Source organism: Amblyomma maculatum, chromosome 9 (assembly GCF_055883805.1).
Source record: "Amblyomma maculatum isolate TAMU_Amacu chromosome 9, ASM5588380v1, whole genome shotgun sequence".
In the NCBI taxonomy this organism is placed as follows: domain Eukaryota; kingdom Metazoa; phylum Arthropoda; class Arachnida; order Ixodida; family Ixodidae; genus Amblyomma; species Amblyomma maculatum.
The window spans coordinates 97,806,672-97,831,317 of record NC_139352.1 but is presented as its reverse complement, the minus strand read 5'-3'; the positions used below and the strand labels follow the sequence as shown (position 1 = coordinate 97,831,317).

Below are 24,646 nucleotides of genomic sequence, written 5' to 3'. Positions count from 1 at the left end.
CTCGACGGACAGGAGAGCTGCCGAAAAGCCGCCCCGTCACAAGGTCTGCCAGTCCAACCTCATGGCTCTGGCGTCAGCGAAAGCGTCTAGCGCCATGCTAGACGTGAAGGGTAAGCACCAAGATCTTGGCCTCTTTTCACTCTAAGAAAATGGCTTATGTACTGTCACTAAAGGTTGCGACCCTTAACGTGAGAGGTCTAGCAGCAAAAAGGAAGCAGAGCCAGGTCCTGCGCCTTTTAAATGAAAATGACATCGATATACTTGGAGTTCAAGAGACAAAAGTCGAGGGTGAGCAAGAGATCGAGAGCATGGTGCAACGTTTCACGTCGGGGTTTTACGCAGTTGTCAGCCATGCAGTCGGTACTTCTGCTGGATGCGTCCTGTTTGTGAAGAAGTTGCCGGGTCTTGTAGTGCAGTCGCATGCTTCTGTTCCGTCGGGTCGGGGCGTGGTCCTCGATGTTAGTTTTTGCTCGGCTGAGTGGCGTGCTGTTTGTATATATGCACCTACGATAGTTGATGAGAGGGCTGCTTTATTTGATTTTGTTGAAGATTATTTAAACACGGATAAGCAACTTGTCTTTCTGGGAGATTTCAATTGTGTACTGAGCTCCGGTGACAAAACTAGCCATCGTACATTTAGGGATCGTAGCACAGAGGTACTTTCACGCTTGATTGACGAGTTTGCACTGGAAGACGTTGCAGAGTGTCTCACGAGCGAGCGACGGGTTCAGTATACGCATTTTCAGGGTGCTAGCCACGCCCGCCTTGACAGAATTTATGTGGCCGCAGAACTGGCTCCAAAATGTCAGGATTATTATGTTTTGGCGGTAACGTACTCAGATCACTGCATGGTTCAGTGTACAATTGGAACAAGAAAGAGAGGTAGCGGTTTTAGTTGGGAATTGTGGAAGTTAAATAATAAACTGCTGAATGACGAGCAATTCACCAGACTAGTAGAAGAAGAAATTGGTAGGATTTGTCAGGAGGACAGCCACGAACTGGGTCAAGAATGGGAACTGTGTAAGCAACAAATAAAAATCAAAGCTATAGAAAAGGCCAGCTGCATAAGGTTTCAAGAAAAACAAAATGAAGTGCATTTAAGATCTTTGCTAGATAAATTGTTAGCCCTGGAGTGTAACACGCCAGGGTTATACATGGACGATATTAGAAAAATAAAACAGACTTCAACTGAATGACGAAGACCGTTATCGCGGAGCACTGGTGCGTGCGAGAGCGGAAAAACTTGCCATGGATGAGACGCCGACAAAAAGATCGTTGGGAATAGAAAAAGCAAATGCAAGGCGAAATCACGTGGCAGAGGTAGATTGGGCAGGACGCACAGAGACCGATAACGAAGGAATCGCGAAAGCTTTCCGGGAGTATTATGAAGAGCTATTTTCGTCCCGAGAGGTTAATTTGGACTGTTTTAAAGAATCCTTTCTTGACGCGATGACAAAAATTGATCACGAACAAAAAGAAAGACTGGAGCGGCCAATAAGCGAAAAAGAAGTGCAGCAGGCAATAGAAAATTTAAACCCAGGGGAAATCACCCGGGCCTGATGGCCTGAGTGCGGCTTTTTATAAAGCGTTCAAGGAACAGCTATCTCCTTTGTTGTGTGCCTTATTTAATGAAGCGTATGAACTGAAGGCACTGCCTGCGTCTTTCGGATCGTCGCACACAGTACTTATTCCGAAAACTGACCAACCAGATAAGCTTAGGCAGTTGTCTTACAGGCCCATTGCTCTGACAAACGTTGATTACAAGATTTATATGAAGGTGCTTGCTGGCAGACTACAAACGGTTATATGCGAACTAGTGGGCCTTCACCAAACGTGCGGTATCAAAGGGCGATCTATCTTTCAGAACATTCACAAAGCGAGAAGTGTGCTCGAATGCTGCGATGCAAATCATGCGTGTGTTGCGTTACTGCAGTTGGACTTGGAGAAAGCTTTTGATTGTGTGGCATATACTATTCTGTTCAGTATATTAGACTATGTTAATGTCGGCTCTGTTATTCGAGAGGGAGTGGCCTTGGCGTACCGTAACTGCACTACGAGATTAATTGTCAATAAGTCACTGGGGGCCCCCATCAACGTACGACGTTCGGTGCGCCAAGGTTGCCCCCTCAGCCCTCTTTTGTTCGGCATTTATGTTGAAACGTTGTGTTTAAGCATCCTACAAAACAATGACATTGATGGTTTTCGACTGCAGGAGTCAGAAGTCAAATTGCTGGCTTACGCAGACGACGTTGCGGTTTTTTGTGTAAGTAAGGAGAGTATAAAGAGGACAGTGGATGTGGTAAAACATTTTAGCAAAGTCACAGGCAGTAAAGTTAACTGGGGTAAGTGCCTGGGATTTTGGCACGGAGAATGGCAGCTGAGCCCCGACACTTTCGCTAATGTGTCGTGGGTTACAACGCCTGCAAAGTACTTGGGTGTGCCCTTGGAATTTTACAAGGAAAGCGAGCCATACTGGCTAGAGCAGGTCAGAGAAACCCGTGAAAAAGCGGAGAAATGAAAAAGCGCTCAATTATCAATATTTGCAAGAGCCGCAGTTTGCAACCTTTTTTTAATTAGTAAGTTATGGTATGTAATGCAAGTGTTGCATTGCTCCCGTGTAAATGTGCAAAAATTGCATCGAGTTTTTGCGGTGTTTGTTTGGGCCTCGAGTTGGGAGAGGTGCAGTCGGACAAATTTGTTCCGGCAGGTGAAGCATGGGGGGCTTGGTCTGGGTCATTTGTTTGTGCGACAGATTGTCAACCGGTTTATGTTTTTTAGGGATGCCAGTGATCCATTCCTGCGCACAGTGTGTCAACAAAGACTTGGTCGAGCGTTGCCTGACTTCGTAGTTTATACTCAATGTATGCCTGGTTCTCTGTTTGGATTCTTTAGGGAAATTGTTTTGAGCGTGAAATTCTTAAGCGCACGTTTTTCGAAAGAGTATTTAAGTAATGTTAACAGGAGAACATTATACAAGGATGTTTGTGAAGTGGTGTTCCCGGTGCCCTTGTACCGAGCTTTATGCTATGGAGGCACAGGAAGTAATGTATTAAAAAGAGTAAAGAAAATGCAAGTTGCTCCGGGAGCTAAAACGTTTTTCTTTATGCTACATACCGGTACTTTGAGCGTAAAATCATTTATGGAGGAGAAGGATATGTTCCTACCGTGGGGGGCCCAATGTCTCATCTGCAAACAGCCAGAGACAATAGATCACGTGTTTTTGCATTGCTGGGAGGGGGTATATTTGTGGGATGTTCTGCAAAGGACAATAAAAAAGCAGTTGCCACTTGATTCCCATGGCATTAGGTATTTGCCATTGGATAATCACGATGATATGCCGTTAGACCAGGTTATGTTAATGTGCCTCCACATTATATGGCGCGCACGAATGGCTGGTTATCACTGCGATCCAGATGCACGGCCAGCCCGCGTGTATTTCCGTGAAAGTGTGCAGCGATGGCTCGACGTCCTTAAATTGCAACCATGTGCTCCTGAGTGGCTTTCAAAGCTGGAACCTTTGACGGTGCTCAAGGAATTTTAACATGACAATGCCTGCCCCTCAGTGGGTGTTAGGCAACGCTAGCTACCTTTGTGTACATATATTATTCCTTTTTTCCTGTTGTTTTGAGTTCCAGTGCGGTGTATTTGTGTCAAAGCCAGGCAATAAAAAAAAAAGTATAGTGGCCAGTAACCCCGCCTGTCACGCGGGAGACCGGGGTTCGATTCCCCGACGGGGAGCTTAGTTTTTGTTTCTTTCTTGCTTTATGCGCCATATCAGAACAGCACTTAGCCTCTTCCCTGCGCCTCGTCGTTAGTATAGTGGAGCGGCCGATGTAGCTCAGTGATTCCACTTCCGGCCACCACTGTGAACGGACGTGTTGTCATGTGCTCCTTCGGAGCAGTGTTACCGGCTCAGCCCAGCCGCGGAAACAGGTTTACTGCTGAAGATAACGACACAGGATACGAAGTTATGCTGCCCCACCTCCCAACAGGTCGTATTGTTTTTAATACCGTATTTTTGCACGGCGACGTTCGAGCGCGGCCGTATAGGGTCGAGGACTACAGGGATGCCCTGGTCCGTTTGGAATTGCTACCCGAGGTTGTGGCCTTGGGAGCATTTCAAGAAAGTGCGTGCTGCCGGGATCATGGGGGTGAAGGAGCACCGGTGTCTCGTGATTGACCCCAACAAGCAAGAGGTTCGCATTAAATTGCACTGGGTCCTACACAACGTAACTGATGAAGAAGTGCGTGCGGCCTTCCTTCCGTACGGCGAGGTGAACGAGTTGTCGAAGGAGCGCTGGCGTGTGCACGGCGTCACAAAAAAAAAAGGGTCAACGACCCGTGTACTAAGCCTGAAGCTCAAATCCAAAGTGACAGTTGAAGATATACCTCACCAACTGTGAATAGCCGGTGAACCTGCACTTCTGGTTGTAGCTGGGAGGCCCCCGCTCTGCCTCCGCTGCCAAGGGAAAGGCCATATTCGCCGCGACTGTCGGGTACCTCAGTGCTCGCGCTGTCGCCGGTTTGGTCACGAGGAAAGCGAGTGTGTACCTACGTACGCAAGCAAGACCGGGCCTGGAAGGAACATCGATATGACTGAGCACGTTATGGTCGAGGTGGAGGCCGAGGAAGCATCTAGGGCAGCTGGAGGCAAAGCAGCAACCGTCGAGAAGAGCACGCAGCCTTCAAGTGTTGGGCCTAGCGGCACAAGTTCAGCCGAGGCACCTCCAGTAACGCAACACGCCTCCGAGTAATAGACGAGCCAAGAAAAGCAGCCGCCTACTCTCAGAGCCCCTGCTAGCACACTTGACGAACCTCACGTCGAACACCCCCATAATGATGTCTCATTGGAAGAGGCTGCTGTCACAGCCACAAAACGCGCTTACCTCTAAACTGTGAAAGATGACCGACAAACTGATGGAGCACCCGCGGAGGAGCCGCCCACCAAGGCGGTAATGACGCGACGGTCGCCCTACAGGCCAAAACCAAATATTCCACCAGACATACGACCTGCAGTAGAGGCGCCTGAATAGCGCTTCTACAGCTGTAATGCGCTGCCGTCGGTTTCCGGATCAGCGTGCCATGGTGGAGACGATATACCATGGAAGGGAACTGTGAGCTTGACCGTCAAACTTTGGCCATGGACTGTGAAAGTGCGTGTGATCGTTGCGAGGCGGTGCGCTTTGTGGAGCTCCAATACGCGGAACCCCCTTCAGCGCCACGGTACTCTGAGGTGAGCACTGCGCGAGCAGCGGGTGCCTTTAAAAATGAACAAACGATTCAACTGCCACTACGCGTAGCCACACTGAACGTGCGTGGGCTGGCGGCGAGGAAGCGCCAGTGTCAGGTCAACCGCCTCTTTTTAGAAAATGAATTGGATATAATCGCATTACAAGAAACTAAGATTGAGAGCGAGGAACACACAGATCGCATGGTTGAAATTTTTCGGTCCCGATACAATGTCTGCGTATGTCACGCGGTTGGAAAGTCCGAAGGTTGCGCGTTATTTTTGAGAAATAATCTTGGAATTTGGAATGAAACCATTGTCACATCCGAAGAGGTTCGGTTACTGGTTGTCGATTTCACCCTTTCTGGATGCTCTTGTAGAGTGATTTGTGTGTATGCCCCTAACAATTACAAGGAACGTGTTAGTTTTTTTGAAAAGGTCAAAGTGTTTTTGAACTGCGAGAGAAGCGTCGTTTTGATGGGTGATTTTAACTGTGTTTGCATGCCAGAGGGTCGAGTGCCGATCACCCCTGTGCGTGATCAGAGTGCGCAGTATCTCGATGCAATAATTCAAGAACACGACATGGAAGATCTGGGCTGGGTGTTGCTTCAAGGCTCGCAACAATGTTTTACGCACTTCCAACGCGGTAGCAATGCAAGACTAGACAGAGTATACGCAAGCATAGGATTTGTGAAAATGTGTTCCAACCATGAAGTAAAACATGTTTCTTTCAGCGATCACAGCCTTGTTATTGTAAGCTTTGGGAATAAACATAGTAGGACTCGTTTCAACTGGAAACTTTGGAAATTTAATGTTGAATTGCTGGAGGATGAAACCTTCGTTAAGCAAATTATAGACTTAACCAAAATGCCTTGCGTCAAATCAGCAAGCTGTGCAGATAAGTGGGAAAATTTTAAGAACACAGTCAAGATGAAAGCGATAGAACGAGGAACTATCCTTCATCAAAGCGAAAAGAAACGAGTCAAAGAATTGGAGTGCAAATTAGACTTTGTGACAAGTATGGAAGCAGTAGTGCCCGGTTTGTACATAAAAGAAATCCGAGAAGTCAAAAGCCAGCTAGAAGCACTGGAGGCAGATAAGTACCGAGCGGCTGTGATAAGAGCGCGCGCCGAAAAGTTGTGGGCTGGTGAAGTGCCGAATAAGCGTGCGTTGTGATGAAAGAAGATATGCAGCACAAAATGAAATTCAACAGATCCGCTACCGCAACAGAATAACGACCGACCGCGAAGAAATCGAGCGAGCGTTTGTTGAGCATTACAAAGAACTGATAGGGAATGACAGAAGCGCAAAGGGCAGTCTGTGGGACTAATTTTTGCACCTCATGCCTCGATTAGACGAAGAGAAACGTGCGCGCTTAGAACAGCCTATTAGCTTAGAGGAAGTTCAGAAGGCTATTGAGGACATGCCACTTGGGAAAACACCAGGACCTGATGGGTTAGGCGCTGCTTTCTATAAAACATTCAAAGAAGAAGTCAGCCCGCTGCTATACGATATGATTGTAGAAGCATACAATGTAAAACAAATGCCACCTTCCTTCTCTGCTGCCCACATTGTGCTTATCCCCAAAACATGTGACCGAGAAAAAATGCTGTCTGTGGGGGCTTATCGCCCGATAACCCTCACAAATGTCGACTATAAGATCTATATGAAGATTCTTGGCAAACGTTTTCAGAGTGTCATCACGGACCTAGTTGGACCGCACCAAACGTGCGGAGTGAAAGGGCGTACAATATGTACAAATGTGCACATCGCTCGAAGTATCCTTGAGTGCTGTGATGTGTTCGGTGGCCGAGTTGCAATGGTACAGCTAGACCTGTCGAAGGCGTTTGATCGCGTGGCGCACGATGTCTTGTACTCAGTTTTGGAACATGTAAGTGTGGGCAGCATAATACAAGACGGGCTTGAAATGGTTTACAGCAGCTGTACATTTCAAATAATTGTCAATTAGAACCTGTGTGAACCCATCCCTCTGCGGTCCTCCGTACGGCAGGGATGCCCGCTTTCACCATTGCTTTTTGCACTTTACCTTGAGCCCTTCTGTTTAAGTCTTATTAACAACGACCGTATAAATCGCTTCAGGTTTCAGTCATCTAATGTTAAAATTCTTGCGTATGCGCACGACATAGCTGTATTCTGCAGTGACCGCGAAAGTGTACAAGAAAATGTTGACGTCGCCAAGCGATTTTGCCAGCAAACTGGGGCTGAGATCAACTGGGAAAAGAGTGTGGGCTTTTGGCACGGAAGCTGGGTAATTACACCACCGTTGTTCGCGAATCTGCAGTGGACAAACATGCTGTTGAACTACTTGGGTGTGCCTCTTGAGCACTATAACAAGAGCGCAGATTACTGGAACGAGGCGACGTCAAAAGTGAGCGAGAAAGCAAGGGCATGGCAAGGACGAGACTTGTCGATGTTTGCGAGAGCAACAGTATGCAACATTTTTTAATTGCCAAAGTGTGGTATGTTTTGCTGTTTCTGGCTATGTCGCGTGTAAATGTGCAAAAAATGCATATGGTATTTGCTGTGTTTATCTGGAATTCAAGTTGGGATAGGGTCAGAAGAACCAATTTTTTCGAACAGTTCAAGATGGTGGTCTGGGTCTCGCACATTTGTTTGTTCGCCAGGTTGTGTCCCGTTTTATGTTTATGAGGGATCAGAAAGACCCCTTCCTGCGCTCAATGATGCAGGTGCGTCTGAGCAGGGCTCTTCCTGATTTTATAGTGTCCACTGTGAGATTGTCAACTTGTGGCGCTAGAGGTTATTTGAAAGAAGTTGTTGACTCGGTGCAATTTCTCAAGGTTCGGTTTTCACAAGAGTATCTCAGCACTGTAAAGAGGAAAAAACTGCACAAAGATCTTAAAGATGTAATCATGCCAGTGCCCCTGTATCGTATAATAAACTCCGGAGGCCTAGGACAAGATGTTCCTAAAAGAATTAAAAGGATGCCAGTTAAACCAAGTACAAAAACATTCTTTTTCAAACTGCACTCAGGTACCTTGCCAGTTAAGACATGGCTATCTGACAAAGGCATTTTTGTACCATGGACAACGAACTGCTTGCTGTGCAAAAAGCCAGAAACCGTTGAACATGTGTTCATTGAATGTTGGGACGCGATCTTCTATTGGGATGTCCTGCAACGTACACTAAAAAAGGAACTACCTTTAACACCGATTGGAATCCGCTATTTACCAATAGGCACAGATCATACAGGTGTCCCTTACGACATGATTATGCTCCTCGGCCTCCATAGTTTATGGAAAACTCGAATGGCGGTACGCAATGCTGATGTAAACGTCCGAACTACAAAGGAAAACTTTGTGGAAAGTGTATGTTATATACGTGATGTGTACCCAGCGCAGAAAGACCCACCCGCGTGGATGAGTGTGCTTGATGATTTAGTTCAAATCAAGTCTTTTTAACTTGTGACCGGCTGAAGCAGCCGGGGTGCTTTTAACAACGTATCGTGCTTGTCTCAATAAAAAGGTATTGAAAAAGAATCGTCGTTAGTATAGTGGCCAGTATCCCCGCCTGTCACGCGGGAGACCGGGGTTCGATTCCCCGACGGGGAGCTTACTTTTTGTTTCTTTGTTGCATTCTGCGCCATTTGAGAACAGCGCTTGCCGGCTTCCCTGCGCTTCCTCGTTAGTATAGTGGCCAGTATCCCCGCCTGTCACGCGGGAGACCGGGGTTCGATTCCCCGACGGTGAGCTTAGTTTTTGCTTCTTTCTTACATTATGCGCCATATCAGAACAGCACTTAGCCACTTCCCTGCGCCTCCTCGTTAGTATAGTGGCCAGTATCCCCGCCTGTCACGCGGGAGACCGGGGTTCGATTCCCCGACGGGGAGCTTAGTTTTTGTTTCTTTCTTGCATTATGCGCCATATCAGAACAGCACTTAGCCTCTTCCCTGCGCCTCCTCGTTAGTATAGTGGCCAGTATCCCCGCCTGTCACGCGGGAGACCGGGGTTCGATTCCCCGACGGGGAGCTTAGTTTTTGTTTCTTTCTTGCATTATGCGCCATATCAGAACAGCCCTTAGCCTCTTCCCTGAGCCTCCTCGTTAGTATAGTGGCCAGTATCCCCGCCTGTCACGCGGGAGACCGGGGTTCGATTCCCCGACGGGTAGCTTAGTTTTTGTTTCTTTGTTGCATTCTGCGCCATTTGAGAACAGCGCTTGCCGGCTTCCCTGCGCTTCCTCGTTAGTGTATACTCCACTTCCGGCCACCGAGCGTGACGGACGTGATTACCATGGGCTCCCAAGGAGCGGATTCAGCGGCCCAGCTGGGCCGTGGTATCAGGAGCACGGAAAGGCCTACCAAGGATTATGAACTGGTTCTACCGCATCTGCCTACAGGTTCGAGTGTTTTACGTACTGTTTTTTTGCATGGCGACATAAAAGCCAGGCCGTACAGGGTGGAGCACTTTCGAGACTCCCTCGCTCGTCTTTCACTGCTGCCGGAAGTGGTTGCCCTCGGGGCATACCAAAAGAATCACGTGTGGGCGGTAACGTTTAAAGGTGAAGAGGCGAAAGCGAAGATTTTGGAAGCCCAAGCAATTGGAGTGAAGGAACACCGCTGCGTGGTCATTGACCCCTGTAACCAAGGCATCAGGTTGAAGCTTTTCTGGCTGCTTCACGGCGTGCAAGACGATGACGTGCGAGCGGCGTTGGCAGCTTTTGGAAAACTTACTGAAATTTCAAGAGACAAGTGGAGAGTGCAAGGGTGTGTCGACAAGGCTTCAACGACACGAACGGTCACGCTGAAGCTCAAAGTGGGCGTTACCATCGAGGACCTGCCGCATCAGCTTCGGGTCGCCGAGGACGTCGCACTCGTCCACGTCCCAGGCAGAGCCCCGCTTTGCCTCCGGTGCCGCGGGAAAGGACATATACGTCGTGAGTGTCGTGTGCCGCGCTGCGGGCTGTGTCGTCGCTACGGCCATGACGAGTCTCAGTGTGTGCGCACGTATGCCAACGTTGCAGGCCCCGTGCCGAGTGAAGTGGCAGGCGAGCACTTGATGGACGCAGTGTACGCCGAGGAAGCGAGCAGTGGAATCACTGAGGAGGCAGAACAGAACGAACAGTCCTCTGAGAAGACCCCTGCCCCTAAAGAACACTGTGAATCAGAGTTGATAGTTCCGTTGTCGAATGTCGCTGGGACCGAGACACCCACGAAAGAAAACGGCGATGCCAGTGCAGCAAGCCCAGCGTCGGCTACGCAACACAGTGAGGAACAGGGGGACACTGAAGCTGAGATGCCAGCTGCTTCTACTTTGCCTGTGAAGCGGTTGCACGAAGACAGTGTGAACGAGGAATCAACCCAAGGAGGAGCGGAAAGCGGACAGCCTCCACTGAAGGCAGCCCCCCTTCGCCGGGCGTCCTTCAAGCCAAGGCCAAACGTGCCCCCAGACCGGAGAACTGTGTCACCTGTGCCTCCGCCATAGCGGGGGTACCCTTTCCTGGCGAGACGTTACAAGCCCGGTCCATGATCGGGAGCAGCGCTTGGAACGACGGACGGACTCGCCAAAAAGGAAGAATGGTCATCCCGTGCAACAGATCAACCGCAATGCTATCTTTCTGCAAAAGCGATGTGAGTGATATATGTTTCACGATTTATAATTTCTTGAGATGGCGACCAATTTAACCACTAGCTTGCGCGTAGCCACGCTAAATGTGAGGGGGCTGTCAACGCGTCGGAGACAACTGCAGCTGAACCGCATTCTGCTGGAAAATGAAATTGATGTGCTAGCAGTTCAAGAGAGCAAAATGGAAAGCGAACAACAAACAGAGAAAATGGCTGAAATATATCGTTCTAGATATAGTGTTTGCGTTTGTCATGCGGTTGGAAGATCGGGGGGATGTGTCATTTTCATTCGAAATTGCATAGAGTGTGTGCAGTGTGTGTTCTCGTGTGAGAGTGGGCGGCTATTGATATGTGATTTCAGTTTTTCTGGATTGGACTGGAGAGTGATCTGCGTTTATGCGCCGACTAGAACGTTTGAGCGGGAAGAGTTTTTTCACTATATGAAATCCTTCCTAATACATGAGAGGCGTGTTCTCCAGCTTGGAGACTTCAACTGTGTCTGTAGACCGGAAGATAGAACAACAGACCGTGTCCTTCGTGACAAGAGTGCAGAGTTACTTATTGACATTGTTATTGAGGCAGAGCTTGAAGATGCTGGCTGTATAATGACGCATGAAGGCCAAGCAAAGTTCACGCACTTTCAAGGTAGCTGTCATGCAAGGTTGGACCGAATATATGTTCCCATTGATTGTGTGCCTTTGTGCTCGGAATATGAAACACTTCCCATGAGCTTTAGTGACGGCTCCCTCGTAATGATTACTCTGGGCATGAAAAGTAAGGCAACAAAGTTCAATTGGGAGCTATGGAAATTTAATGAAAAACTGCTGCTGGATGAAGAGTTTACCACTAAAGTTAAATAATATATTAGGCATATGTTACAAAATGACTCTAATTTTATACAAGCATGGGAGCAGTTTACGTGCGAGGTAAAGATAGCTGCTATTGACCGAGCATGCACTCTCCGACGTAAAGAAAGAGAACAAGAAAAAGAACTTCGTAGCACACTTGAATACATGCTTAGCATGGAGAGCGTTAAGCCTGGCTTGTTCGCCCAAGATATAAAAAGATAAAAACCAAACTTGAGGTGATAGACGAAGAGAAGTATCGCGGTGCGGTGATAAGGGCACGCAGCGAAAAGTTGTGGCTCGGAGAGACGCCCACGAAAAGAGCACTTAGTGACGAAAAAAGGTAGGCAGTGTCAAAAGAGATAAAAGAAATCTGCTATCAGAACGTAGTCACCTCGGAAAAAAAAAACGATTGAACGGGCGTTTGTAGAATTTTACAGCGAATTGTTTAGCCTGAAAACACCGGACATTGAACGCTTCAGAAAAGACTTTCTGTCGCTGATGCCAAGAGTAGAAGACGAAGTGGCGCAGACACTTGAAGCAAGTATTACTTCCGAGGAAATTGAGGCCGCTATCGGGGAATTAAATTCCAATAAGTCACCCGGACCAGATGGTCTTGGTGCTTCCATATACAAGGCCTTTCAAACTGAAATGGCTGTTTTACTGGAAAGAGTTATTAGTGAATGCTACGAAAAGAACGTACCTCCTCCGTCTTTTCGAATGTCACACATTGTACTAATCCCGAAAACAGATGACCATGTTAAGCTTCAGTCTGTAGCGTCTTACCGTCCTATAAGTCTAACGAATGTTGACTATAAAATTTACATGAAAGTATTAGGGCGACGACTCCAAAGTGTAATTACTTCTCTTGTAGGCCCACATCAGACATGCGGTATAAAAGGACGGACCATTTTTACTAACATACACGCAGCAAGGAGTGTACTCGAATGTTGTGACGCGATACATGACCACGTAGCCATGATGCAATTAGACCTCCACAAAGCATTTGATAAAGTGGTACATGAAATTTTGTTCTCTGTTTTAGAGTATGTCAGTGCTGGTTCCGTGATTACAAAGGGCGTGAAAATGGTTTACGAGTGCTGTTCAGCGAGACTGGTCGTGAATAAGCAGTTAACTGATCGTATACCTGTTCAGTCGTCAGTAAGGCAGGGCTGTCCTCTGTCTCCCCTTTTGTTTGCGCTTTATCTGGAGCCTTTCTGTCTAAGATTGCTTACAAGGCCAAACATACGCGGTTATAGATTTTTTCAAAGTGAAGTTCGGGTTTTGGCATACGTGGACGATATTGCGGTTTTTTGTACTGACCATGAGAGCGTGCAAGAAGTTGTAAAAGAAGCCACTGCTTTTTGCACTGCAAGTGGAAGGGAAATTAGTTGGCCAAAGAGTTTAGGATTTTGGCACGGAAACTGGCAATACGCGCCTGAACTGTTCTCCAGTATGCAATGGACAATAACGCCAGGCAATTACCTTGGTGTGCCACTAAAGCATTACCGTGAAAGCAAGGAATGTTGGGCCGGTGAAGTTGAGCTAGTGAAAACCCAAACAAACAAATGGGGAGGACATAACTTTTCTATGTTCGCAAGAGCTACCGTTTGTAATATGTTCCTAGTTGCAAAAATTTTTTACACGCTGCAAGTGTTATCTATGTCAAGAATCTCTGTTCAAAAACTGCATAGGGTATTTGCCACGTTTCTGTGGGCTTCAACATGGGAGCGTACCAGTCGATGCAACCTTTTTCATACGGTGCATAACGGTGGACTGGGCTTGTCACATTTATACTTAAAGCAGATTGTAACAAGGTTCTTTTTTTTTGCGCGAACAAAGCGATGTTTTTTTTAGAACGGCAATCCAAGTGCGATTGCGTGATTCACTGCCGGAATATGTAGTTTCGACTATGTCTACAGGGACAATGGCTCTAAGTGCTTTTCTTCGCGAAGTTGTCGCGTCCTTCCAAATAGTGAAGGCGAGATTTTCAAATGAGTATATGTGTACTGTTACGCGAAAACGGCTGTACAAAGATTTATTGGAAACCTTTTTACCTGTGCCTCTTTATCGCGCTGTATATGCTTTGGGTCCGGAGCGGGACGTGTTGAAGAGAGTGAAAAGAATGCCCATCAGATCGTCCGCTAAATCTTTCTTCTTTCAATTGCATACCGGCACTCTTCCGGTGAAGCCATGGCTGGAAAGCAAAGGCCTTTTCGTGCCTTGGTCTGCTGACTGTTTAATTTGCAAACAGCTGGAAACCATAGAGCATATTTTCCTTGATTGTCACGATGCGGTTTTTTTGTGGGACGTGCTACAGCGTACTATCAAAAAGGACTTACCAATAACGCCGTTTGGCATACGCTACCTTCCATGCGCCCAGCCAGGAGAAGTGCCCAGTGATTTATTGATGGTCTTGTGTATGCACAGCATATGGAGAACGCGGATGGATGTTCGCCATGAGCATGTTGTCGTACACCCAGCCCATCAATACTTTGTTGAAAGTGTAATGTACACGCGTGATGTTTTCGGAGGGCAATCTGAACCCCCGGATTGGCTGCCAGTCTTGGACAAGCTCATGTCACCTAATCCATTCTATCCTGTAAGAAACCTGTAAGAAAGTGACTTGTGTTTTTAATTCCATGCGACTTTTCATCGTTCTTTGTAGTTGCCAAGTCGGTAATAAAGAAAAAAAAATCCTCGTTACTATAGTGGCCAGTATCCCCGCCTGTCACGCGGGAGACCGGGGTTCGATTCCCCGACGGGGAGCTTAGTTTTTGTTTCTTTCTTCCATTATGCGCCATATCAGAACAGCACTTTGCCTCTTCCCTGCGCCTCCTCGTTAGTATAGTGGCCAGTATCCCCGCCTGTCACGCGGGAGACTGGGGTTCGATTCCCCGACGGGGAGCTTAGTTTTTGTTTCTTTCTTGCATTATGCGCCATATCTGAACAGCACTTAGCCTCTTCCCTGCGCCTCCTCGTTAGTATAGTGGCCAGTATCCCCGCCTGTCACGCGGGAGAGCGGGGCTCGATTCCCCGACGGCGAGCTTAGTTTTTGTTTCTTTGTTGCATTCTGCGCCATTTGAGAACAGCGCTTGCCGGCTTCCCTGCGCTTCCTCGTTAGTATAGTGGCCAGTATCCCGCCTGTCACGCGGGAGACCGGGGTTCGATTCCCCGACGGGGAGCTTAGTTTTTATTTCTTTCTTGCATTATGCGCCATATCAGAACAGCGCTTAGCCTCTTCCCTGCGCCTCCTCGTTAGTATAGTGGCCAGTATCCCCGCCTGTCATGCGGGAGACCGGGGTTCGATTCCCCGACGGGGAGCTTAGTTTTTGTTTCTTTCTTCCATTATGCGCCATATCAGAACAGCACTTAGCCTCTTCCCTGCGCCTCCTCGTTAGTATAGTGGTGACGGCGTCTAGCAACGCGCTAGACAGGAAAGGTAAGCACCATGCTTTCGGTCTGTTCACCCTTGATGAAAATGGCGCCCGAAACCACCTTAAGAGTAGCCACGTTAAATGTCAGAGGATTGGCAGGCAAAAAGAAGCAGAGCCAGGTGCACCGGCTCTTAACTGACCACGATATTGACGTGCATGCCGTGCAAGAAACCAAGGTTGATGGGGAGGAAGAGACCGGGAGCATGGTGAGACGTTTCACGGCTAGATTTTACGCCATTGTTAGCCACGCAGTTGGGACATCGGCCGGGTGTGTATTGTTCGTCAAAAAGCTGCCTGGTCTGGTTGTAAAGGGCTACTCCTCATGCTCTTCTGGACGGTGTGTAGTGGCTGATTGTGTATACAGCGGTGTTGAGTGGCGCATTATTTGTGTGTACGCTCCTAACGGTGTGGAGGAAAGAACAGTGTTTTTCGAGAATGTTATGCAACAGTTAAGTACGGAAAGGCAGGTAGTATTGCTGGGCGATTTTAACTGTGTACTGAATGCTCGAGACAAAACCACCACACGCGGATTCAGAGACAAGAGCACTGAAATGTTATGGCAGTTAACAAGCGAATGGAATATGGAGGATGTGGCTGATTGCTTGGAAGGACCACGTGCCGTTCAGTACACGCACTTCCAAGGTTCTAGCCACGCGCGTCTGGACAGAATTTACGCGTCCCTGGATTTGATTCATTCATGCAATGAATACCGAGTTGTGCCTATGACATTCACGGATCACTGTTTGGTGCAATGCTTATTCGGCACCAAAAATCGAAGCAATGCATTTAGCTGGGAGTTATGGAAATTGAACAATAAATTGCTTAAGGATGATGCCTTTAGACGCGTGGTATTGAATGAATTGATTAAAGTGAGGCCAGGGACTTGGCTCGAAATCTGGAAACAGTGGGAGTTGTGCAAGGAACAGATTAAAATTAAAGCCATTGACAGATCCAGTTGCCTGGTGTACGAGAGGAAAATTACAGAAACCCAGCTTAAGGCTTTGCTCCCAAAACTACACGAACAGGAATGTAAGGCACCCGGCAGATGGATAGAGGATATTCGAAAAATAAAAGAACAGATTAACTTGATAGAAGAAGACAGATACCAAGGAGCGTTAGTGCGTGCAAGAGCGGAAAAATTGGCCATGGATGAGACGCCGACAAAAAGATCGTTGGGAATAGAAAAAGCAAATGCAAGGCGAAATCACGTGGCAGAGGTAGAGTGGGCAGGACGCACAGAAACCGATAACGAAGGAATCGCGAAAGCTTTCCGGGAGTATTATGAAGATCTATTTTCGTCCCGAGAGGTTTATTTGGACCGTTTTAAAGAATCCTTTCTTGACGCGATGCCAAAAATTGACGAGGAACAAAAAGAAAGACTGGAGCGGCCAATAAGCGAAAAAGAAGTGCAGCAGGCAATAGAAAATTTAAACCCAGGGAAATCACCCGGCCCTGATGGCCTGAGTGCGGCTTTTTATAAAGCGTTCAAGGAACAGCTATCTCCTTTGTTGTGTGCCTTATTTAATGAAGCGTATGAACTGAAGGCACTGCCTGCGTCTTTCGGATCGTCGCACACAGTACTTATTCCGAAAACTGAACAACCAGATAAGCTTAGGCAGTTGTCGTCTTACAGGCCCATTGCTCTGACAAACGTTGATTACAAGATTTATATGAAGGTGCTTGCTGGCAGACTACAAACGGTTATATGCGAACTAGTGGGCCCTCACCAAACGTGCGGTATCAAAGGGCGATCTATCTTTCAGAACATTCACAAAGCACGAAGTGTGCTCGAATGCTGCGATGCAACTCATGCATGTGTTGCGTTACTGCAGTTGGACTTGGAGAAAGCTTTTGATTGTGTGGCACATACTATTCTGTTCAGTATATTAGACTATGTTAATGTCGGCTCTGTTATTCGAGAGGGAGTGGCTTTGGCGTACCGTAACTGCACTACGAGATTAATTGTCAATAAGTCACTGGGGGCCCCCATCAACGTACGACGTTCGGTGCGCCAAGGTTGCCCCCTCAGCCCTCTTTTGTTCGGCATTTATGTTGAAACGTTGTGTTTAAGCATCCTACAAAACAATGACATTGATGGTTTTCGACTGCAGGAGTCAGAAGTCAAATTGCTGGCTTACGCAGACGACGTTGCGGTTTTTTGTGTAAATAAGGAGAGTATAAAGAGGACAGTGGATGTGGTAAAACATTTTAGCAAAGTCACAGGCAGTAAAGTTAACTGGGGTAAGTGCCTGGAATTTTGGCACGGAGAATGGCAGCTGACCCCCGACACTTTCGCTAATGTGTCGTGGGTTACAACGCCTGCAAAGTTCTTGGGTGTGCCCTTGAAATTTTACAAGGAAAGCGAGCCATACTGGCTAGAGCAGGTCGAAGAAACCAGTGAAAAAGCGGAGAAATGGAAAAGCGCTCAATTATCAATATTTGCAAGAGCCGCAGTTTGCAACCTGTTTTTAATTAGTAAGTTATGGTATGTTATGCAAGTGTTGCATTGCTCCCGTGTAAATGTGCAAAAATTGCATCGAGTTTTTGCAGTGTTTGTTTGGGCCTCGAGTTGGGAGAGGTGCAGTCGGACAAATTTGTTCCGGCAGGTGAAGCATGGGGGGCTTGGTCTGGGTCATTTGTTTGTGCGACAGATTGTCAACCGGTTTATGTTTTTTAGGAATGCCAGCGATCCATTCCTGCGCACAGTGTGTCAACAAAGACTTGGTCGAGCGTTGCCTGATTTCGTAGTTTATACTCAATGTATGCCTGGTTCTCTGTTTGGATTCTTTAGGGAAATTGTTTTGAGCGTGAAATTCTTAAGCGCACGTTTTTCGAAAGAGTATTTAAGTAATGTTAACAGGAGAACATTATACTAGGATGTTTGTGAAGTGGTGTTCCCGGTGCCCTTGTACCGAGCTTTATACTATGGAGGCACAGGAAGTAATGTATTAAAACGCGTAAAGAAAATGCAAGTTGCTCCGGGAGCTAAAACGTTTTTCTTTATGCTACATACCGGCACTTTGAGTGTAAAATCATTTATGGAGGAGAAGGGTATGTTCCTACCGTGGGGGGCCCAATGTCTCATCCGCAAACAGCCAGAGACAATAGATCACGTGTTTTTGCATTGCTGGGAGGGGGTATATTTGTGGGATGTTCTGCAAAGGACAATAAAAAACAGTTGCCACTTGATTCCCATGGCATTAGGTATTTGCCATTGAATAACCACGATGATATGCCGTTAGACCAGGTTATGTTAATGTGCCTCCACAGTATATGGCGCGCACGAATGGCTGGTTATCACTGCGATCCAGATGCACGGCCAGCCCGCATGTATTTTCGTGAAAGTGTGCAGCGATGGCTCGACGTGCTTAAATTGCAACCATGTGCTCCTGAGTGGCTGTCAAAGCTGGAACCTTTGACGGTGCTCAAGGAATTTTAACATGACAATGCCTGCCCCTCAGTGGGTGTTAGGCAACGCTAGCTACCTTTGTGTACATATATTATTCCTTTTTTCCTGTTGTTTTGAGTTCCAGTGCGGTGTATTTGTGTCAAAGCCAGGCAATAAAGAAAAAAAAAGTATAGTGGCCAGTATCCCCGCCTGTCACGCGGGAGACCGGGGTTCGATTCCCCGACGGGGAGCTTAGTTTTTGTTTCTTTCTTGCATTATGCGCCATGTCAGAACAGCACTTAGCCTCTTCCCTGCGCCTCCTCGTTAGCATAGTGGCCAGTATCCCCGCCTGTCACGCGGGAGACCGGGGTTCGATTCCCCGACGGGGAGCTTAGTTTTTGTTTCTTTCTTGCATTATGCGCCATATCAGAACAGCACTTAGCCTCTTCCCTGCGCCTCCTCGTTAGTATAGTGGCCAGTATCCCCGCCTGTCACGCGGGAGACCGGGGTTCGATTCCCCGACGGGGAGCGTAGTTTTTGTTTCTTTCTTGCATTATGCGCCATATCAGAACAGCACTTAGCCTCTTCCCTGCGCCTCCTCGTTAGTATAGTGGCCATTCTACTTCCGGACACCGTAGTGAACGGTCGCAGAATCATGTGCTCCAGCGGAGCGGCGATAGCGGCCCTTTCCAGCCGCGGAGACAGGCTTGACGACATGGACGATACCGAGTATCAGATTATTCTGCCAACTTTGCCCACCGGACGCGTTGTTTTTAACACGCTTTTTTTGCACGGCGATGTGCGAGTCAGGCCATACAGGGTCGAGGATTTCCGCGACGCCCTGGTCAAGGCTGGTGCGCTCCCCGACGTTGTGGCGTTGGGGGCGTATCAGATCAACCATGTTTGGGCGGTCACGTTAAGCAGCACAGAAGCAACGAAGAAATTGGCGGCTTTCAAGGAACTCGAAGTTAAGGGACGCCGTTGCCTCATTATTGATCCCGAAGACCAACAGGTGAAGCTGCGACTTCACTGGATGTTGCACGGTGTGGCAGACGACGACATCCGGACGGCTTTTGCTGCGTTTGGGAATGTGACCGAGGTGACCCGGGAAATGTGGAGAGTTCAAGGCGTCAAGGAGAAGGGGTCCACCACGAGGACTGTGCTCCTCGAATTGAAACCCGGCGTTAAGGTCGACGACTTACCTCACCAGCTGCGAGTTGCCGGAGAGCTAGCCCTTGTCGTGGTGCCTGGGCGAGCGATGCAGTGCCTGCGCTGCCGCGGTACCGGTAACGTTCAACGTGAATCTAAGGTACCGCGTTGTCCAAAGTGTAGACGCTACGGACATGACGAGGCTGCCTGTGTGCTTTCGTACGCTTCGGCCGCGGGACATGGAACTGCGGAACGGTCGGCGAAGCTCACAATGGACGTGGTCGAGGCGGAGGAGGCGGCGAAGGGTGCCGGAGAGGTGCGAACGAAGACACGGGAGACGGATTCGTCGGTGGACACGGCAGAAAGCGGCAATGCTGCGAGGGATGTGCGGAGAGCGGACTCTGCACCTGAGCTCCCTAGCAATGAGGAAGGCACGTCACTTGAGCCGGCAAACGGTATGGAACAGGATAATGGGGAGGAGCACTCGGACACCAGCGGTGTTCGTAAGCCAGGCGTCCCAGCCCCAGCCAAGCGTCCCACACACAGTCCGAACCCGAAGGTAACCAGGTATCAGCCCCCAGCGTCGACGAGCCACCAGCAAAAACGGGGCAATCCCGGCGGTCCACGCTACGTCCGCGGCCAAACATATCATCAGAGAGACGGCCAGCGGATAAAGTGCCCCCGCGGCCGGGTCAGCCGCTCGCACCGGACGGGGATGGATCCAACGACGGCGTCTAGCAACGCGCTGGACGGGAAAGGTAAGCACCATGCTTTCGGTCTCTTCACCCTTGATGAAAATGGCGCCCGAAACCACCTTAAAAGTAGCCACGTTAAATGTCAGGGGATTAGCATGCAAAAAGAAGCAGAGCCATGTGCACCGGCTCTTAACTGACCACGATATTGACGTGCTTGCCGTGCAAGAAACTAAGGTTGATGGGGAGGAAGAGACCGGGAGCATGGTGCGACGTTTCACGGCTAGATTTTACGCCATTGTTAGCCACGCAGTTGGGACATCGGCCGGGTGTGTATTGTTCGTCAAAAAGCTGCCTGGTCTGGTTGTAAAGGGCTACTCCTCATGCTCTTCTGGACGGTGTGTAGTGGCTGATTGTGTATACAGCGGTGTTGAGTGGTGCATTATTTGTGTGTACGCTCCTAACTGTGTGGAGGAAAGAACAGTATTTTTCGAGAATGTTATGCAGCAGTTAAGTACGGAAAGGCAGGTAGTATTGCTGGGCGATTTTAACTGTGTACTGAATGCTCGAGACAAAACCAGCACACGCGGATTCAGAGACAAGAGCACTCAAATGTTATGCCAGTTAACAAGCGAATGGAACATGGAGGATGTGGCTGATTGCTTGGAAGGACCCCGTGCCGTTCAGTACACGCACTTCCAAGGTTCTAGCCACGCGCGTCTGGACAGAATTTACGCGTCGCTTGATTTGATTCATTCATGCAATGAATACCGAGCGGTGCCTATGACATTCACGGATCACTGTTCGGTGCAATGCTTATTCGGCACCAAAAAACGGAGCAATGCATTTAGCTGGGAGTTATGGAAATTGAACAATAAATTGCTTAAGATGATGCCTTTAGACGCGTGGTATTGAATGAATTGATTAAAGTGAGGCCAGAGACCTGGCTCGAAATCTGGAAACAGTGGGAGTTGTGCAAGGAACAGATTAAAATTAAAGCCATTGACAGATCCAGTTGCCTGGTGTACGAGAAGAAAATTACAGAAACCCAGCTTAATGCTTTGCTTGCAAAACTACACGAACAGGAATGTAAGGCACCCGGCAGATGGATAGAGGATATTCGAAAAATAAAAGAACAAATTAACTTGATAGAAGAAGACAGATACCAAGGAGCGTTAGTGCGTGCAAGAGCGGAAAAATTGGCCATGGATGAGACGCCGACAAAAAGATCGTTGGGAATAGAAAAAGCAAATCCAAGGCGAAATCACGTGGCAGAGGTAGATTGGGCAGGACGCACAGAAACCGATAACGAAGGAATCGCGAAAGCTTTCCGGGAGTATTATGAAGATCTATTTTCGTCCCGAGAGGTTTATTTCGACCGTTTTAAAGAATCCTTTCTTGACGCGATGCCAAAAATTGACGAGGAACAAAAAGAAAGACTGGAGCGGCCAATAAGCGAAAAAGAAGTGCAGCAGGCAATAGAAAATTTAAACCCAGGGAAATCACCCGGGCCTGATGGCCTGAGTGCGGCTTTTTATAAAGAGTTCAAGGAACAGCTATCTCCTTTGTTGTGGGCCTTATTTAATGAAGCGTATGAACTGAAGGCACTGCCTGCGTCTTTCGGATCGTCGCACACATTACTTATTCCGAAAACTGACCAACCAGATAAGCTTAGGCAGTTGTCGTCTTACAGGCCCATTGCTCTGACAAACGTTGATTACAAGATTTATATGAAGGTGCTTGCTGGCAGACTACAAACGGTTATATGCGAACTAGTGGGCCCTCACCAAACGTGCGGTATCAAAGGGCGATCTATCTTTCAGAACATTCACAAAGCGCGAAGTGTGCTCGAATGCTGCGATGCAACTCATGCATGTGTTGCGTTACTGCAGTTGGACTTGGAGAAAGCTTTTGATTGTGTGGCACATACTATTCAGTTCAGTATATTAGACTATCTTAATGTCGGCTCTGTTATTCGAGAGGGAGTGGCTTTGGCGTACCGTAACTGCACTACGAGATTAATTGTCAATAAGTCACTGGGGGCCCCCATCAACGTACGACGTTCGGTGCGCCAAGGTTGCCCCCTCAGCCCTCTTTTGTTCGGCATTTATATTGAAACGTTGTGTTTAAGCATCCTACAAAACAATGACATTGATGGTTTTCGACTGCAGGAGTCAGAAGTCAAATTGCTGGCTTACGCAGACGACGTTGCGGTTTTTTGTGTAAATAAGGAGAGTATAAAGAGGACAGTGGATGTGGTAAAACATTTTAGCAAAGTCACAGGGAGTAAAGTTAACTGGGGTAAGTGCCTGGGATTTTGGCACGGAGAATGGCAGCTGACCCCCGACACTTTCGCTAATGTGTCGTGGGTTACAACGCCTGCAAAGTACTTGGGTGTGCCCTTGAAATTTTATAAGGAAAGCAAGCCATATTGCCTAGAGAAGGTCAAAGAAACCAGTGAAAAAGCGGAGAAATGGAAAAGCGCTCAATTATCAATATTTGCAAGAGCCGCAGTTTGCAACCTGTTTTTAATTAGTAAGTTATGGTATGTTATGCAAGTGTTGCATTGCTCCCGTGTAAATGTGCAAAAATTGCATCGAGTTTTTGCGGTGTTTGTTTGGGCCTCGAGTTGGGAGAGGTGCAGTCGGACAAATTTTTTCCGGCAGGTGAAGCATGGGGGGCTTGGTCTGGGTCATTTGTTTGTGCGACAGATTGTCAACCGGTTTATGTTTTTTAGGGATGCCAGTGATCCATTCCTGCGCACAGTGTGTCAACAAAGACTTGGTCGAGCGTTGCCTGATTTCGTAGTTTATACTCAATGTATGCCGGGCTCTCTTTTTGGACTCTTTAGGGAAATAGTTGTGAGCGTGAAATTCTTAAGCACACGTTTTTCGAAAGAGTATTTAAGTAATGTTAAAAGGAGAACATTATACAAGGATGTTTGTGAAGTGGTGTTCCCGGTGCCCTTGTACCGAGCTTTATACTATGGAGGCACAGGAGGTAATGTATTAAAACGCGTAAAGAAAATGCAAGTTGCTACGGGAGCTAAAACGTTTTTCTTTATGCTACATACCGGTACTTTGAGTGTAAAATCATTTATGGAGGAGAAGGGTATGTTCCTACCGTGGGGGGCCCAATGTCTCATCTGCAAACAGTCAGAGACAATAGATCACGTGTTTTTGCATTGCTGGGAGGGGGTATATTTGTGGGATGTTCTGCAAAGGACAATAAAAAAACAGTTGCCACTTGATTCCTATGGCATTAGGTATTTGCCATTGGATAACCACGATGATATGCCGTTAGACCAGGTTATGTTAATGTGCCTCCACAGTATATGGCGCGCACGAATGGCTGGTTATCACTGCGATCCAGATGCACGGCCAGCCCGCATGTATTTCCGTGAAAGTGTGCAGCGATGGCTCCACGTGCTTAAAGTGCAACCATGTGCTCCTGAGTGGCTGTCAAAGCTGGAACCTTTGACGGTGCTCAAGGAATTTTAACATGACAATGCCTGCCCCTCAGTGGGTGTTAGGCAACGCTAGCTACCTTTGTGTACATATATTATTCCTTTTTTCCTGTTGTTTTGAGTTTCAGTGCGGTGTGTGTCAAAGCCAGGCAATAAAGAAAAAAAAAACTCGTTAGTATAGTGGCCAGTATCCCCGCCTGTCACGCGGGAGGCCGGGGTTCGATTCCCCGACGGGGAGCTTAGTTTGTGTTTCTTTCTTCCATTATGCGCCATATCAGAACAGCACTTAGCCTCTTCCCTGCGCCTCCTCGTTAGTATAGTGGCCAGTATCCCCGCCTGTCACGCGGGAGACCGGGGTTCGATTCCCCGACGGGGAGCTTAGTTTTTGTTTCTTTCTTGCATTATGCGCCATATCAGAACAGCACTTAGCCTCTTTCGTGCGCCTCCTCGTTAGTATAGTGGCCAGTATCCCCGCCTGTCACGCGGGAGACCGGGGTTCGATTCCCCGACGGGGAGCTTAGTTTTTGTTTCTTTCTTGCATTATGCGCCATATCAGAACAGCACTTAGCCTCTTCCCTGTGCCTCCTCGTTAGTATAGTGGCCAGTATCCCCGCCTGTCACGCGGGAGACCGGGGTTCGATTCCCCGACGGGGAGCTTAGTTTTTGTTTCTTTCTTGCATTATGCGCCATATCAGAACAGCACTTAGCCTCTTCCCTGCGCCTCCTCGTTAGTATAGTGGCCAGTATCCCCGCCTGTCATGCGGGAGAGCGGGGTTCGATTCCCCGACGGGGAGCTTAGTTTTTGTTTCTTTCTTCCATTATGCGCCATATCAGAACAGCACT

General features: G+C 48.0%; 2 protein-coding genes and 9 non-coding genes across 11 annotated transcripts; all 11 read left to right on the top strand.

The window, feature by feature from the left end:
- The first annotated feature begins 7,838 nt into the window (after positions 1-7,838).
- On the top strand, positions 7,839-8,686 carry LOC146179840 (uncharacterized). The gene has a single exon (XM_084579912.1). It carries the CDS (start codon positions 7,888-7,890, stop codon positions 8,665-8,667), a length of 780 nt encoding a protein of 259 aa, XP_084436038.1. The 5' UTR covers positions 7,839-7,887; the 3' UTR covers positions 8,668-8,686.
- Positions 8,687-9,023: 337 nt separating this feature from the next.
- On the top strand, positions 9,024-9,095 carry TRNAD-GUC (transfer RNA aspartic acid (anticodon GUC)). The gene has a single exon. It is a non-coding gene; the product is annotated as a tRNA-Asp (tRNA).
- Positions 9,096-9,162: 67 nt separating this feature from the next.
- On the top strand, positions 9,163-9,234 carry TRNAD-GUC (transfer RNA aspartic acid (anticodon GUC)). The gene has a single exon. It is a non-coding gene; the product is annotated as a tRNA-Asp (tRNA).
- A 261-nt stretch (positions 9,235-9,495) lies between these two features.
- LOC146179837 (uncharacterized) lies at positions 9,496-10,686 on the top strand. Its single transcript, XM_084580282.1, has 2 exons — positions 9,496-10,260; positions 10,408-10,686. Exons 1-2 carry the CDS (start codon positions 9,496-9,498, stop codon positions 10,684-10,686), a joined length of 1,044 nt encoding a protein of 347 aa, XP_084436408.1.
- A 4,237-nt stretch (positions 10,687-14,923) lies between these two features.
- TRNAD-GUC (transfer RNA aspartic acid (anticodon GUC)) lies at positions 14,924-14,995 on the top strand. The gene has a single exon. It is a non-coding gene; the product is annotated as a tRNA-Asp (tRNA).
- A 3,819-nt stretch (positions 14,996-18,814) lies between these two features.
- TRNAD-GUC (transfer RNA aspartic acid (anticodon GUC)) lies at positions 18,815-18,886 on the top strand. Its single transcript has one exon. It is a non-coding gene; the product is annotated as a tRNA-Asp (tRNA).
- A 67-nt stretch (positions 18,887-18,953) lies between these two features.
- TRNAD-GUC (transfer RNA aspartic acid (anticodon GUC)) lies at positions 18,954-19,025 on the top strand. The gene has a single exon. It is a non-coding gene; the product is annotated as a tRNA-Asp (tRNA).
- Positions 19,026-24,108: 5,083 nt separating this feature from the next.
- Positions 24,109-24,180, top strand: TRNAD-GUC (transfer RNA aspartic acid (anticodon GUC)). The gene has a single exon. It is a non-coding gene; the product is annotated as a tRNA-Asp (tRNA).
- Positions 24,181-24,247: 67 nt separating this feature from the next.
- On the top strand, positions 24,248-24,319 carry TRNAD-GUC (transfer RNA aspartic acid (anticodon GUC)). The gene has a single exon. It is a non-coding gene; the product is annotated as a tRNA-Asp (tRNA).
- Positions 24,320-24,386: 67 nt separating this feature from the next.
- TRNAD-GUC (transfer RNA aspartic acid (anticodon GUC)) lies at positions 24,387-24,458 on the top strand. The gene has a single exon. It is a non-coding gene; the product is annotated as a tRNA-Asp (tRNA).
- Positions 24,459-24,525: 67 nt separating this feature from the next.
- Positions 24,526-24,597, top strand: TRNAD-GUC (transfer RNA aspartic acid (anticodon GUC)). Its single transcript has one exon. It is a non-coding gene; the product is annotated as a tRNA-Asp (tRNA).
- The last annotated feature ends 49 nt before the right edge of the window (positions 24,598-24,646 follow it).

Excerpts from the sequence above, each read along its gene's own strand:
- LOC146179840 (XM_084579912.1), top strand. The coding sequence starts at position 7,888 with ATGTTTATGAGGGATCAGAAAGACCCCTTCCTGCGCTCAATGATGCAG.
- LOC146179837 (XM_084580282.1), top strand. The coding sequence starts at position 9,496 with ATGGGCTCCCAAGGAGCGGATTCAGCGGCCCAGCTGGGCCGTGGTATC. Across the intron at positions 10,261-10,407 it reads AAGTGGCAGGCGAGCACTTG|ACACCCACGAAAGAAAACGG; the intron begins ATGGACGCAGTG and ends GCTGGGACCGAG.